Source organism: Pristiophorus japonicus, chromosome 6 (assembly GCF_044704955.1).
Source record: "Pristiophorus japonicus isolate sPriJap1 chromosome 6, sPriJap1.hap1, whole genome shotgun sequence".
NCBI classification, from domain to species: Eukaryota; Metazoa; Chordata; class Chondrichthyes; family Pristiophoridae; genus Pristiophorus; species Pristiophorus japonicus.
Window position 1 is genome coordinate 26,112,268 of NC_091982.1, and position 13,956 is coordinate 26,126,223.

The 13,956-nt window shown below is 43.6% G+C and overlaps 1 protein-coding gene across 3 annotated transcripts in view; it reads left to right on the forward strand.

Moving 5' to 3' along the window:
• tenm1 (teneurin transmembrane protein 1) overlaps positions 1-13,956 on the forward strand; it is a 1,011,052-nt gene that overhangs the window by 797,061 nt on the left and 200,035 nt on the right. For 2 of the 3 annotated variants that reach the window (XM_070882702.1, XM_070882701.1), the window contains 3 exons: positions 1,274-1,459; positions 1,565-1,591; positions 3,685-3,831. In XM_070882702.1, the coding sequence (XP_070738803.1) occupies positions 1,274-1,459; positions 1,565-1,591; positions 3,685-3,831 (360 nt within the window). The remainder of the gene's footprint in view (positions 1-1,273; positions 1,460-1,564; positions 1,592-3,684; positions 3,832-13,956) is intronic. The other variant, XM_070882703.1, reaches the window with a different exon arrangement.

Genomic DNA, 13,956 nt, shown 5'->3' on the forward strand with positions numbered 1-13,956 from the left:
CGTTTCTATAAAATCACCTCTCATTCTTCTGAATTCCAATGAGTAGAGGCCCAACCTACTCAACCTTTCCTCATAAGTCAACCCCCTCATCTCTGGAATCAACCTAGTGAACCTTCTCTGAACTGCTTCCAAAGCACGTATATCCTTTCGTAAATATGGAAATCAAAGCTGCACGCAGTATTCCAGGTGTGGTCTCACCAATACCCTGTATAACTGTAGCAAGACTTCCCTGCTTTTATACTCCATCCCCTTTGCAATAAAGGCCAAGATAACATTGGCCTACCTGATCTCTTGCTGTACCTGCATACTGTCCTTTTGTTTGTCATGCACAAGTATCTCCAGGTCCCACTGTACTGCAGCACTTTGCAATCTTTCTCCAGTTAAATAATAACTTGCTCTTTGATTTTTTTCAGCCAAAGTGCATGACCTCACACTTTCCAACATTATACTCCATCTGCCAAATTCTTGTCTACTCACTTAGCCTGTCTATGTCCTATTGCAGATTTTTTGTGTCCTCCTCACACATTGCTTTTACTGTCATCTTTGCATTGTCAGCAAACTTGGCTACATTACACTCAGTCCCTTCTTCCAAGTCATATACAGTTGTGAGCCTAGTGAATGAACTGGTAATGTGTAGTGTGATTGTTAAACCTTTGTTAATAAACCAATTAGTTCTTAATAGCAATGTGTTGCTATGAATTCTTAAGCAAAGAACCCATGAAGCAAATCCATTACAGTATTCAGCTTGGTTGGAGCAGAAAGGTAACATTTAGCATGTTTGTTTAGTACTTTGAAAAATCAACCCGACAAAAGCAATTCACATGAGCTATGACTGGCTGCAGTCCTGCATTTATTCCTGTTTGTTTGGTCTGAAATAGGGAAACTGCTAAAACTGAGTGCAGAACCAGGCCAACAAACAGTACATGAACAGTTTCCAATATACAGCCACCAAGCACGGCATCTGTCTCTTCAAATGAGGCTAGCAGTACAACCATCTGTTTCCAGATTATACAGGGATTTTACTTTCTGTTATAGTGCAAGAACTAATGCCTTTGTGTAGCAAATTTGGACCAAAACCAAACTCCTTAACCAAACATTCAGTTTTCCCCAATTGTAAACTAGCAAAATCCAGTTTGGCTCACTTTTAAAATTCCCTCAGTTGATCTAAAGCAAATCTTAACTTGGCTTTTGTCATGTGGTCCAAATGTGCCAAGTATAATTGGTCAAATGATTAAGATGTTATAACAGCAAACGATTCTCTTGTCTTTTGCAGAAATTTGTGAGGTGGATTGTGGCAAGCATGGCGTATGTTTAGGTGGGTTATGCCACTGTGAGAAGGGGTGGGGTAGCCTAGCTTGTGACCAGCACACATGTCACCCACGCTGCACTGAGCACGGAAAGTGTAAGGATGGCAAATGTCAGTGCAGTCCTGGCTGGGAGGGCGAGCACTGCACCGTTGGTAAGAAAAATCCAGATACTATGTTGTTTCCAAAATCAAACTGTTTTATCTGTATGTTTCCATTTGTATTATTCTTGCCTCAATGATCTTTCTTTTTTTTTTAAGCACAACATTTGGATAATGTTGTAAAAGGTAAGAGTAAATCCATAATATCTTTCCATTCATCTACAGTGATATAACAATAAGTGCATTCATTAGAACAGAAAACTTTACCCAAAATAGTTTTTGAGCATGAAGTTTTCTTTGAAACATACTGCAGCATTTTATTTTTAAAAAGATAGCGAAATGGGTAATGAAAACAAGATGCCTGGTTTAGTTGTGGGTATTTTGACTTCAATGGAAATAAAAAATCAGGAGAGCTGTAAAACAGGCTGTCGATTTGCTATAACCCATTTTACACCATCGCACAAAGTCAAAATCTACTCCAAAGTGAGGGATAACCATGGATATGTTGACTATTCCCAAAATTGTGCTCTACATTATCTCACCACAAACTGCCATTTCAGAACACTTTACTCCTTTGAGTATAATATGCATTCAAAGTAAAAATAAAGGCTAAGATTTTCCTTCAAACCAGCTGAAATGTTCCCATGCGTTATATTCCCATTTGCCCTGTTTATTATAAAACTGAATCTGAAGCTTCTTTTACATAAACTAGAAGTTGGTCTTAGATATTTCACTTTCTCTGTTGCCCCAATGGTGAGATCATAATGAAGGCAAAAAGAAATACCTAGCCTCACAGAACTGCTTGTGTCGACAGAGTGGGCTCATATTGAGCTTTTATTAACTTAATCCTGGTCCCATGAAGGCCAACAACAGATGAACAATGTTAGATTAACATAAACTTAATTAAACTCATTACAGCTTGAATGTTCTGGCCAAGTGAGCAAGCCTCCAAATAAGATCATCAGTATTTGAGAGAACATTGAAAATAATAAAGACAACAACATTAAGATTAATCATTTGAGTAAACAAAAATATATTACCATTATAATTCATTGCTCTTGAGGTGCATTTAGTGGTACAATATTTTCGTGAGTTGATATATTCTGCATTGCAATGTTGTGAGTTTGTGACCTGAATTGAAGGAGGGTATTTTTTTCTAGAGAAGGGAGGGAAATGGGAAGAAAAGAAAATGGGGTGGAAATTTGGTCGCACCTCTGTTACGGCATTAATCCAGGCGGTGCGGTAAATTTTGCACCGGGAAATGGTTTGCATCTCTAGCCGCAAAATTCACCAGCTGGGCCCTGAGTGTGAGCAGAGCACTGAGGGAGGTGTGCCACACCTCTTTTAGGGCACTAGGCCGGCTGAGCAACTGAATATCCCGAGCTAAACAACTGGCCTCAGCGAGCCCTAAGAGAGGCTTCCGTGGGGAAAAAAAATCTGAAAAAAACCGCCAAAAACATTTCCAAAACCTTATTGACACCACATCAACATAAATCGCAGAAATTAAAAAATAAAAAAAACAATCAACTTACCTCAGGTCGACATTATTTCACCCACTGCTGCCGGTGCAACTCGGACCGGCAGCTTTCACAGGCTGTGCTACGGGGCGCTATGGATTGGGCACAAAACAAATTTTGGGACGGTTTCGCAACCAGAGGCGTGGCATACCGGCTCGCCTCTCCCGGGCGGAATTGCTCTGCGCCCCTGCACACCTGGCTCCAAATATCCCGGCAGGGTGCTGAAAACTGGCCGCCCACCCGGAAATGCTTTTCATCACAATTACCACACCTCCGGGGTGGCAACAAACTGAAAATTAGCCCAAAGTATAACATTTTATTCTATCTCTTAACTACTAGCCATGGACTGGCATCGATGGCCATCTGAGAACAGGTTTCCTGCCTAGCCTCTGAGGCAGGGGTCAATGGAGCAGAGGGGCAAAACCTAATGTGAAGATAAATTGACAATATTATAAGAAATTTCAGATTTTTTTTACTTAAAAATAAAAATGACAACCAGTGTAATAAAAATAGTTTGCTATTAAATTAGTAATTGATACTCAGTGGATTCGTGGATAAAATGAAACAGGCAAGATAAGGCATGCACATGAGATACAACCCCTGTCTATATCCCTCCTCCCACACCATTTTCCTTGGCCCCAAACACAAATGATCTTGCCTTTTGCTTAAAAGTATTCTATTTTTCATATATCTTTATCTTTAAGGATGTAGTACTGGTACAATTGATTTATTGGCTGTTTTTTTTTTTAAACTTTCTGACAGAGGGATGTCCTGGCTTGTGCAATGGAAATGGAAGATGCACATTGGACCAGAACGGATGGCATTGTGTTTGCCAAGCGGGCTGGAGTGGAACAGGATGTAATGTCATCATGGAAATGATGTGTGACGATAACAGAGATAACGATGGAGGTACAGTAATTCACAATTTGAATTTAAAATTGAAGGGAAGGCACCTCTGTCCTCATCTTATTTGTTTTCAAATTGTCTCCCTGTCTTTCCCCAAAGCATTGACTTTTTACTGTAATACGATTTCACAAGCACCAAAAGCTCCCCAGTATTTGTGTAACCAGACGCCAGACAAAGGGGCCATTGTTCACTTGTGAACCTAGACAGTGATCTTGGGAAAACTATTCAACCAGAAAAGAGTCTCATAGCTGAGCTCAATCCTGTCCTCATCCAACATCCACCCACGTGCACTTTCCAGAAGAGGTTGATATTTTGAAATTGGAAATGGGGACCTTGGTGAATTTTTTCTCTACCTTTCCCATAGCCTTGGAAACCAATTTCAACAGCTCAGTGCTACTTGTCTGGTTGAGATCAGCGAACTCAGTCCAGATAGAGTATCTTATTTTATACATGGCTTTGTGAATTTAACCACTAAGCAGACGACTCTCTTCAGCTATTTGCCTGGTCCTTTATTGTGCATCTTGGCCCTTCACTTAAGATTTCTTAATAAAATAAAATTCCATGTTAGGTTGTAAAAATTATTTTTAAAAAGGAGGAAAATGTAAGCAAAATATTCCGTTGGTGCTAATTTACCCTCCCATTGATTACAAAATGTGAAAATGCATTTTTCAGCTGCCCCTTTGTGAATACTCCAACTTCATGCACTTTCATGTAGCACTATCCTAAATTCCGTTGTGAATACAAAAATAAATGCACAGTTGATTCCTTTCATTTAATGCAATTAAATCATCATTCAGCCTTGTTCCTAAAGAGGAAATCTAAAATACATGCAGATGTAGTTAGCAGGAATTCTGTTAGTGAGGGCACAGTTCTTAAGAACCACAACAGAGATACTTGTTTAGTCTGGGAAGAGTAAACCCTTCTGGTAATAACAACAACAACTTATATTTATTAGCACCTTTAATGTAGTAAAATGTCCCAAGGTGCTTCACAGGAGCGTTACCAAATAAAATTTGACACTAGAGCCACATAAAGAGATATTAGGGCAGATGACCAAAGGCCTGGTCAAAGAGAGAGGTTTTAAGGAGCGTCTTGAAGGTGGAAAGAGAAGTAGAGAGGCAGAGAGGTTTAGGGATGAAATTCCAGAGCTTAAGGCCTTGGCAGCTGAAGGCATGGCCACAAATGGTGGAGCAATTAAATTCGGGGCTGCTCAAGAGGCCAGAATTAGAGCAACGCAGATATACATAAGAACATAAGAACATAAGAACATAAGAATTAGGAACAGGAGTAGGCCACCCTGCACCCACGTTTCTGTAATGGCCACCAAATCATACCCATTTGTAATGATTTGTGTCGTCAACTCATTTACTTTATTTCGAATGCTGCATGCGTTTAGGTAGAGTGTTTTAAACCATGATTTTTAGTTTTGACCCCTCCTGCAGCCCCTTTATATTCATACATATTGTCCTTCCTATCACCTTGTGGTTTACACTTACCCCAGTGCTACTCTGCCCTGTTGCCTCCTGCCTTTTGCATTCTTTCTTGGGGTCCTGTCCATCTGAGCTCTCACCCACTCTAACTAGCTCAGAGCCCCCTCCTGGGTTCCGAATACTTCTTGCATTGAGGCACCGAGCTGTCAGGCTTGCCTTTTTATTAAACTTTGACCCTTTAGAATTTTGCTGTACAGTGGCCCTTTTTGTTTTTTGTCTTGGGTTTCTCTGCCCTCCACTTTTCCTCATCTCCTTTCTGTCTTTTGCTTCTGTCTCCATTTTGTTTCCCTCTGTCTCCCTGCATTGGTTCCCATCCCCCTGCCATATTAGTTTAACTCCTCCCTAACAGCACTGGCATACACTCCCCCTAGGACATTGGTTCCGGTCCTGCCTAGGTGTAGACCGTCCGGTTTGTACTGGTCCCACCTCCCCCAGAACCGGTTCCAATGCCCCAGGAATTTGAATCCCTCCCTGCTGCACCACTGCTCAAGCCACGTATTCACGTGAGCGATTCCTACTCTGACTAGCTCGTGACACTGGTAGCAATCCCGAGATTACTACTTTTGAGGTCCTACTTTTCAATTTAGCTCCTAGCTCCTTAAATTCGTCTCGTAGGACCTCATCCCTTTTTTTTTTACCTATATCGTTGGTACTAATGTGCACGACAACTGGCTGTTCACCCTCCCTTTTCAGAATGTCCTGCACCCGCTCCGAGGGTTGTGGGGCTGGAGGAGATTGGAGATAGGGAGAGGTGAGGCCATAGAGGGATTTGAAAACCAGGATGAGAATTTTAAATTTGAGATGTTGCTTAACCGGGAACCAATGTCAGCAAGATTTGGGATGGGCAGGGAGAACATTGGAATAGTCAAGCCAAGTGGTAACAAAAGCATAGATGAGGTTTTCAGCAGCAGATGAGCTTGAGGCAGGGGCAGAGTCGGACAATGTTCCAGGGATGGAAATAGGCGGTCTTAGTGATGGCACGAATCTGTGGTCGGAAGCTCATCTTGGGGTCAAATATGACACCAAGGCTACAAACAGTCTGGTTCAGCCTCAGGCAATTTCCAGGGAGAGCGATAGAGTGGCTCAGGAACGGAGTTTGTGGTGGGGACCAAAGACAATGGGGGAGAAATTCACTATCGCCCATTTGGGTCGCTAATATTTAAAAATTTGAAAAGTTAGTGCCAGGCTAATATGAAGGGAGCTGATGTCAGTGCCGCACCCAGTTGCAAAGGCATTTGTGCCCCATTAGTGCCCCCAGGGAGCACTAATGGGAGATGCAAAGGCACCCAATTTCTATCTCAATGGCTTTGGTCTTCCCAATATTTAGTTGGAGGAAATTTCTGCTCATCCAATATTGGATGGCGGACAAGCAGTCTGACAATTTGGTAACCGTGGAGGGGCCGCGAGAAGTGATAATGAGGTAGAGCTGGGTGTCGTCAGCGTACATGTGGAAACTGATGCTGCGTTTTCAGATGATGTCACATCCCACGAGGCAGCATTTAGATGAGAAATAGGAGGGGGCCAAGGATAGATCTTTGGTGGTCACCAGAGGTAATGATGCGGGGGCAGGAAAAGAAATGAACTCTGGCTGTGACTGGATAGATAGGAATGGAACTAGGCGAGTGCAGTTCCACCCAGTTGGATGATGGCGGAGTGGCGTTGGAGAAGGATGGTGTGGTCAACTGTGTCAAAGGCTGCAGACAGGTTGAGCAGGACAAGGAAGGATAGTTTACCTTTGTCACAGTCACAAATAATATTCTTTTTGACATTGATAAGAGCCATTTTGGCACTGTAGCAGGGGCAGAAATCTCATTGGTTTCAAACATGGAGTTTCCGGAAAGATGGGCGCAGGAAGCGACAGCACGTTCAAAGACTTTGGAGAGGGAAGGGAGATTGGAGATGGGGTGGTAGTTTGCAAAGATGGAGAGAACAAAAGCTGTTTTTTTGGAGGAGGGGATGATGACGGCAGATTTGAAGGAGAGGGGAACAGTACCTAAGGAGAGAGAACCATTAAAAATATCAGCTCGTATGGGAGCCTGAAAAGGGAAAGTGGGTGGCCAGCAGTTTAATGGAAATAGGGTTGATGGAGCAGAAGGTGGGCCTCCTGGACAAGATGAGCTCGGAGAGGGCATGAGGGGAGATTGGAGAGAAACTAAAGACATATATGAGTAGAGGGCTCGGGCAGGGGGGAACCTAAGATGAAGTTTAGTTTGGTGGGCTAGGGGTAGGGAAGGAAGTGACAGAGGCAGCTGATCGGATGGTCTAAATCTTAGTGACAAAGTCCATGAGCTCCTCACACTTGTTGGTAGAGAAGACAGGGGAAAGAGGTTCAAGAAGATGGTTTGCAGTCGAGAAAAGAAGCTGGGGTTATCTTTGCATTCCAGGATGATCCTGGAATAGTGAGCAGTTTTGACAGATGAGAGAAGGACCCAATAGTGCTTTATGTGGTCCAGCCAGATCTGGTGGTGAATGGTTAAACCAGTTGTCCACCATATTCGTTCAAGTCTGCGTCCCTTGGACTTAAGTGAGTGGAGATGAGGGCCGTAACATGGGGAACAGCCAGGGTGAGAGAGAGTAATGGTTTTAATGGGGACTAGGGCATCAAAGGTGGAGGTGAGGGTATGGGTGAACAGATTGGTAGCTTCAGAAATGTCATGGTGAATGAAGGGCCAAAGGCTAGACAGTTGGAATTTTGAAAGTGCAGTTGTAAGCGAATTGGGAGAGATTTTTTTTTCCTGGAGCGGACACCGAGAAAGTAGGGTTTGGAGGTGGGTGGGGTGGGGGGGAAGGGGGATGTGAGAAGAGAGCGACACAAGGAAGTGATCAGAGGTGGCCTTATCTCTGATTGGAATGATGGGGATAGTGAGGCCACGTGAGATGGCAAGGTCAAGGAGGTGGCTGTGAATATGGTTTGGGGAGTTTACATAGAGGAAGAGATTAAGGGAAAATAGGATACCATGAGATACAATTCAAGCACCTTTTTGTTTTCGTAAGAATTCACTATTTATCAGTGCTGATGGCTTTTCTCAAATAATATAATAGAATTGTATGGCTTCCGTTACTCAGAATTATTCTAATGTTATTACAGTTAAGAAAAGTGCAGTTATACTGTTATACATTAACTTCAGTCCATTTAATGGGAACTGAAGGCAGCATGGTGTGTAGAGTGATCAGATTGTACTATTTCGGGGAATATGAAAAAAATTGCGATATTCCAAGAAATTGTAATTAGATTTACCTGATATGTGAAAGCTTCACAATTGATTTCATATATAACTTGCAATAGTTGGGACGAAGTTAGTTTTGTAAAGTTAATCTTTATGGACCTCATAAAGTTAATCATTGTGGATTTTGGAAGACTTTCCTAATGAAGATTTTAATCCGTGGCACCTCTGACTTTTTCCGACTGATCACATATGAAGTCAAATAAGTAATTCATTAGCTGTAAAGCGCTTTAGGATGGTCTAAGGCTGTGAAAGGTGCTATATAAAGGCAATTCTTTTAATGTGATTGTGGACTCCATCTTGCTTTTTTCTTCCTTGCTAATTTCTCCATCAATATTCTCTCCATCCTTGTTTCCTGAAAGTGCAGACTTCTAATTGGAGTATGGTACAACGTTTTTTTTTTCACGATGACAAATATTATAACTTATTTATCACGGAAATATATGTCCCATTATTGATTGCATATCATTGAGATTCAGAAACAGAATCTATCACCAAGAAATGTGGTTGCAAACTACAGAGACTAAAAAATATGTCTGCCTGCAACAAATGTATCCAATAAATATATATCTCATTCCTTAAGGACATAACGACTAGAATTTCTTAATAACCCTTGACAATGTTCCCAAAAGTAGGAGCATTGTTGAAGTAGACTAAGCTTGTGCCAAATGACTCTTCTATGGAATTTATACTTTCCTTTAGACTATCATTTTTCAAGTTATTTCATTTGTTCAACTACAGCTATGACCGGTGAATGCTTCAAAATGACACACTGAAGAAATAATTACTACAGTGAGGCACGTCATTACTAGCTATCACTCTGTATTCTTAGCCTTTTTTGACATCTTCCATTTTCAATATGCGAATGCATTTGTAGATAGGCAATTCAGTTCTCAAACTTCAGTTCAGTGTTTGAGTTTCAATGGTAGGCAATGCAGTGCAGTTTGTCATGCAATGTATTCCAATCATAATAGAATACAGAATCTTTGAGAACATGGAAACATTGCCCTATTACAATTTTAGAGTATCAAAAGAATCACTGCATTAATTTGCATATAGGTTGTACTTGTCAGAGCAGAAAATTCAAGTTGTGCAACCTCTATACAAATTAATATATATTTTTCCCCAGGTTAGGGTTTACATTGAGGGGTGTCCTATATTCAAAGTTTGCCTGTATATGTGTACACACACTATTTATTTTTTCACCTTCTCAATTTTTAGTTAGGAATTGTGGGGGAATGGGATTGGGTGGGAGGTAAAAGTAGTTGAAATTCTGAATCCTACCTCCAACTCGTCCATTTCCAGTTTTACCGGATGCCGAACGGGGCGGTGGGCAGCAGGCAACCAACTCAGTCCCAGGAGGCGGGTTGGCACTTCAATATGATAATCAGGTTGAAGCCTTGGATTTAACCTGCGTTGCAGATTCCCGGGCCTTGGCAGTCGGGAATCCCGGCCACTGCAGCGAGGAGAGGACAGCCTCGGGGTGTACACCTTGTGAGCTGGGAGGAGCAGCTCCCTAAGCTCCCCCACCATCAGCTCCCCCGGCCCCCACTCCCCACACAAGTCACCCTCCCAGGGTTGGTGATCGGAAACCCCTCCCCAAGGTCGGGGATCGGACACCCCCCGCCCCAGGTTCGGATCCACCCCTGGGTCAGGGTTTGGACTCTCCCCCGATCGGGCATCATATCCCCTCCGGGTTCGGAACATCCCCTGGGGGATCAGGGCTTGCACCTCCCCGGGGCTGCGGCCTCTTCTCCAGAGTTCCCCGCTTCCGGGCGGGGGACCTGTCAGTGATGTCATATGCATGGTGTGCAGTTAAAATTCCACAGCGTACGGGAAAACCCAGATTTCTGGGTTTCCAGCATAATACTGGGCCCCCATGCTCATCAGAACATTAAAATTCCAAACCCCTTTTTTTTGTTTTTGGTTAATGCCCTGTTTGTGATCAACCAACACTCTTAACTTTCATCAATTGCATCACCTTAATTTATTGCACCAGTTGAATGGAATAACTTAAACAGACGTTGGATCAGATCTGGGGCTTTTTTGTTTGTCTAGCTCAGAATCACACTAAGCAGTACCTTTTATTAATTGGCCATTCCAGGGACCCTTTCATTCCTATTGGCCCAGATTTTGTGGTCAATGGCAAATGAACGGCACCAGCTATTTATACTTGCCCACAGACTTTCTATGGGCTTTTGCAATAACTTGCTGTTATTAGAAATCCAATACAGCCCTCTACAGGAAATCTGGGACCTGTGTAAACAGGGCAAGCAAAGATGTTCCTCATTAACCAACTAGATTGACGAATCCTTACTGAGGCACGCAGAGTCCAAACCAGGAAATATAAGTCAGAATATTTAATTCAATGCCACATCATCTACAGAAAATGAAATAAAGCGAGGAAAGAAAGATGGGATTAACAGAAATAGAAAGAAAAAGTAAAAGAGTATTTTAATGTTTTAATTTAAAAAAATCTCCAACAATAATTAAAATCTGAAGAAATGTGACTTTGACTCCAGCCTTGTAAAAATTAATTTTCAGCCTCAGAGAGGTTGTTTTGCAGCAATTAAGACTTATCACCAATGTTCCCACTGAGCTACTTGGTCGCGCAGTCATCTTCAAGGTTCCATAACAAGCTGCTCATGGGTTTTTACATTGTAGATACAGCACAAAAATGTGAATGGGCTGTGCATTGGGGAAGCAGGTTGCGCAGGAGGCAGTGGAGCTTATGGGGGACATTGCATATCGCACCGTTACACATTCAATTGTACTTGAATGGACAAGCCCTCATTTTTTTTGACGAGTTTAGTGGGTATCTAATGGGTGAATACCACATCTTCATGCTCTTCATAGGATTACCACACGAGCTTGACAGAGCTAGGTCTTGGTCCAGTGGCAAGGGTTACCCAAGACAACTGGATACCTGCTCTGCTACGCGGACCTAGTGCGCACACATATTGCAGTGTGAACTGGCCCGTGCTGCCCCTGGGCCCCTGGCCTCGAACTTACGCCTCTCCTGGGCCCCGATCACATCACTCCACGATCTCTCGCCACTCCTTCGTCCCGATCTCGCCGCTCCTGTTGTATCTGCCCACAATTCAATCACCGACCTGGACCTTGATGATGTCACTCTTCGCTGCCGTCGAGTGACCACATGTTTAAAAAATCCATGCACAGGCATCTTCCACCCTTCAGGATGTGGTTCAGGACCTGGAATATTAAGTCCTTCATTGAAACACCTGTGAACTCATCCTTTTTTGGCATGGAAGCAAGTCATCCTCATTTCGAGGAACTACCTATGATGATGATGATAGGATTACATAGGGTATACAGCACAGAAACAGGCCATTCGGCCCAATCTATCCATGCCAGCGTTTATACTCCACTCGAGCCTCTTCCCGTCTTTCCTCATCTAACTCTGTCAGCATAACCCTCTATCCCCTTCTCCCTCACATGCTTATCTAGCCTCCCCTTAAATGGATCTATACTATTTGCCTCAACTACTCCCAGTGGTAGTGAATTGCACATTCCCACCACTCTCTGGGTAAAGAAGTTTCTAAATTCCCTATTTGATATCTTGGTGACTATCTTATATTGATGGCCTCTAGTTATGCTCTTCCCCTCAAATTGAAACACTCTGTATCTACTTGTCAAAACCTTTCATAATTTTAAAGACCTCAATTAGACCCAGCCTGTTCATCTTTTCCTGATAGGTATTGCTTTGTATTTCTGGTGGTATCCTTGTAACTCTTCTCTGCACCCTCTCCAGTGCCTCAATATCCTTTTATAACATAGCGACTGGAATTGTACACAATACTCCAAGTGTGGTCTAACCAAGGTTCGATACAAGTTTAGCATAACTTCACTACTTTTCAATTCTATGCTCGAGAAATAAACCCAAGTGGCTGATTTGCTTTTTTTGCTTGTTAACCTGTGTTGCTACTTTTAGTGACTTGTGTATCTGTACTCTCAGATCCCTATGCTCCTCTACTCCACCCAGACCCTCCAAATAATAAATGACCTCCCTATTCTTCGTACCAAAATATAATACCTCACATTTATCTGTGTTGAATTTCATTTGCCAATTATATTCCCATTCTGCAAGTTTATTAATGCCTTCCTGTAATTTGTTGCAGTCCTCCTCAGTGTTAACTCTACCACCCTCAATTTGGTGTGATCCGTAAATTTAGAAATTATGGGGTCAAGTTTCGGCCTGAGTTGCTCCTATTTTTTTGGAGCAACTCGTTTAGAATGGAGTATCTTAGAAATTGCAAATCTCAGCCTTCAGTTTGCCCCAGTTTTAGTGAGTTAGAACAGTTTCATTTTAGAACAGATTTTTTTTTTCAAAAGGGGACGTGTCCGGCCACTTACGCCTGTTTTGCAAGTTTAGGCAGCAAAAACTTACTCCAAACTAACTTAGAATGGAATAAGTGTAGATTTTTGTACGCTCAGAAAAACCTTGCCTACACTTAGAAAATCAGGCGTAAGGAAGAGAGATGGTGGGGGGGGTGGGGAAGGAAGTTTACAAACATGAAACACATCACTTTTACAAATAAAGAGGCATCATCAATAATAAATGATAAATAAATCAATAAATCAATCAAAAAAAAATGTAAAAATTAAAAATTAAAATAATTAAAAAATCAATAAATAAAAATTTAAGTTTCTACTCACCGACTGCAGCACCGGGAGCTCTCCAACAGCGTTCTGGGATGCAACCACCACCCCCCACCCCCCCATAGTGTGTCTCTCTCTACCTCTGTCAGTGTCTCTGTGTTTCTGACAGCGAGGGGAAGGGGGGGAGGAGAGGAGAGGGAGGGGGAAGAGGAGAGGGAGGGGGGAGAGGAGAGGGAGGGGGGAGAGGAGAGGGAGGGGGGAGAGGAGAGGGAGGGGGGAGAGGAGAGGGAGGGGAAGAGGAGAGGGAGGGGGGAGAGGAGAGGGAGGGGAAGAGGAGAGGGGGGGGGAGGAGATGGGGGAGGCTGAATGAGCCCAGCCGACAAGAAGAAGCCGGGCCGAAGACTTCGGGCGGTGCCCACCCCCAGCAAGATGCCGGGCAGATGGGCCCCGCCGAAGACGTGGAGAGGGAGCGGACCGGACCTGAAGAGGGGAGGGGAGTTGGGGGGGGAGCCGGAGCGGAGCGGGAGCTGAGGGGGGTGGGGAGTGGCAGGCAGCGGAGCGGGAGCTGAACAGGTGATGGGGGGTGGTGCGAGCGGGAGCTGGGGGGGGCGGGAGAGCGGGAGTGGGAGCTGCGAGGGGTGGGGGGTGGTGGGAGGGAGCAGGAGCTGGGGAGGGGGGCGGGAGAGAGCAGGAGCGTGAGCTGAATGGGGGGGGGCGGGGAGGGATAGCCGGAGCCAGAGCAGGGGCTCCAGGAGGGAGGTGCAGTCCAATCTTCACCGCCCCAGTGAGCCCAT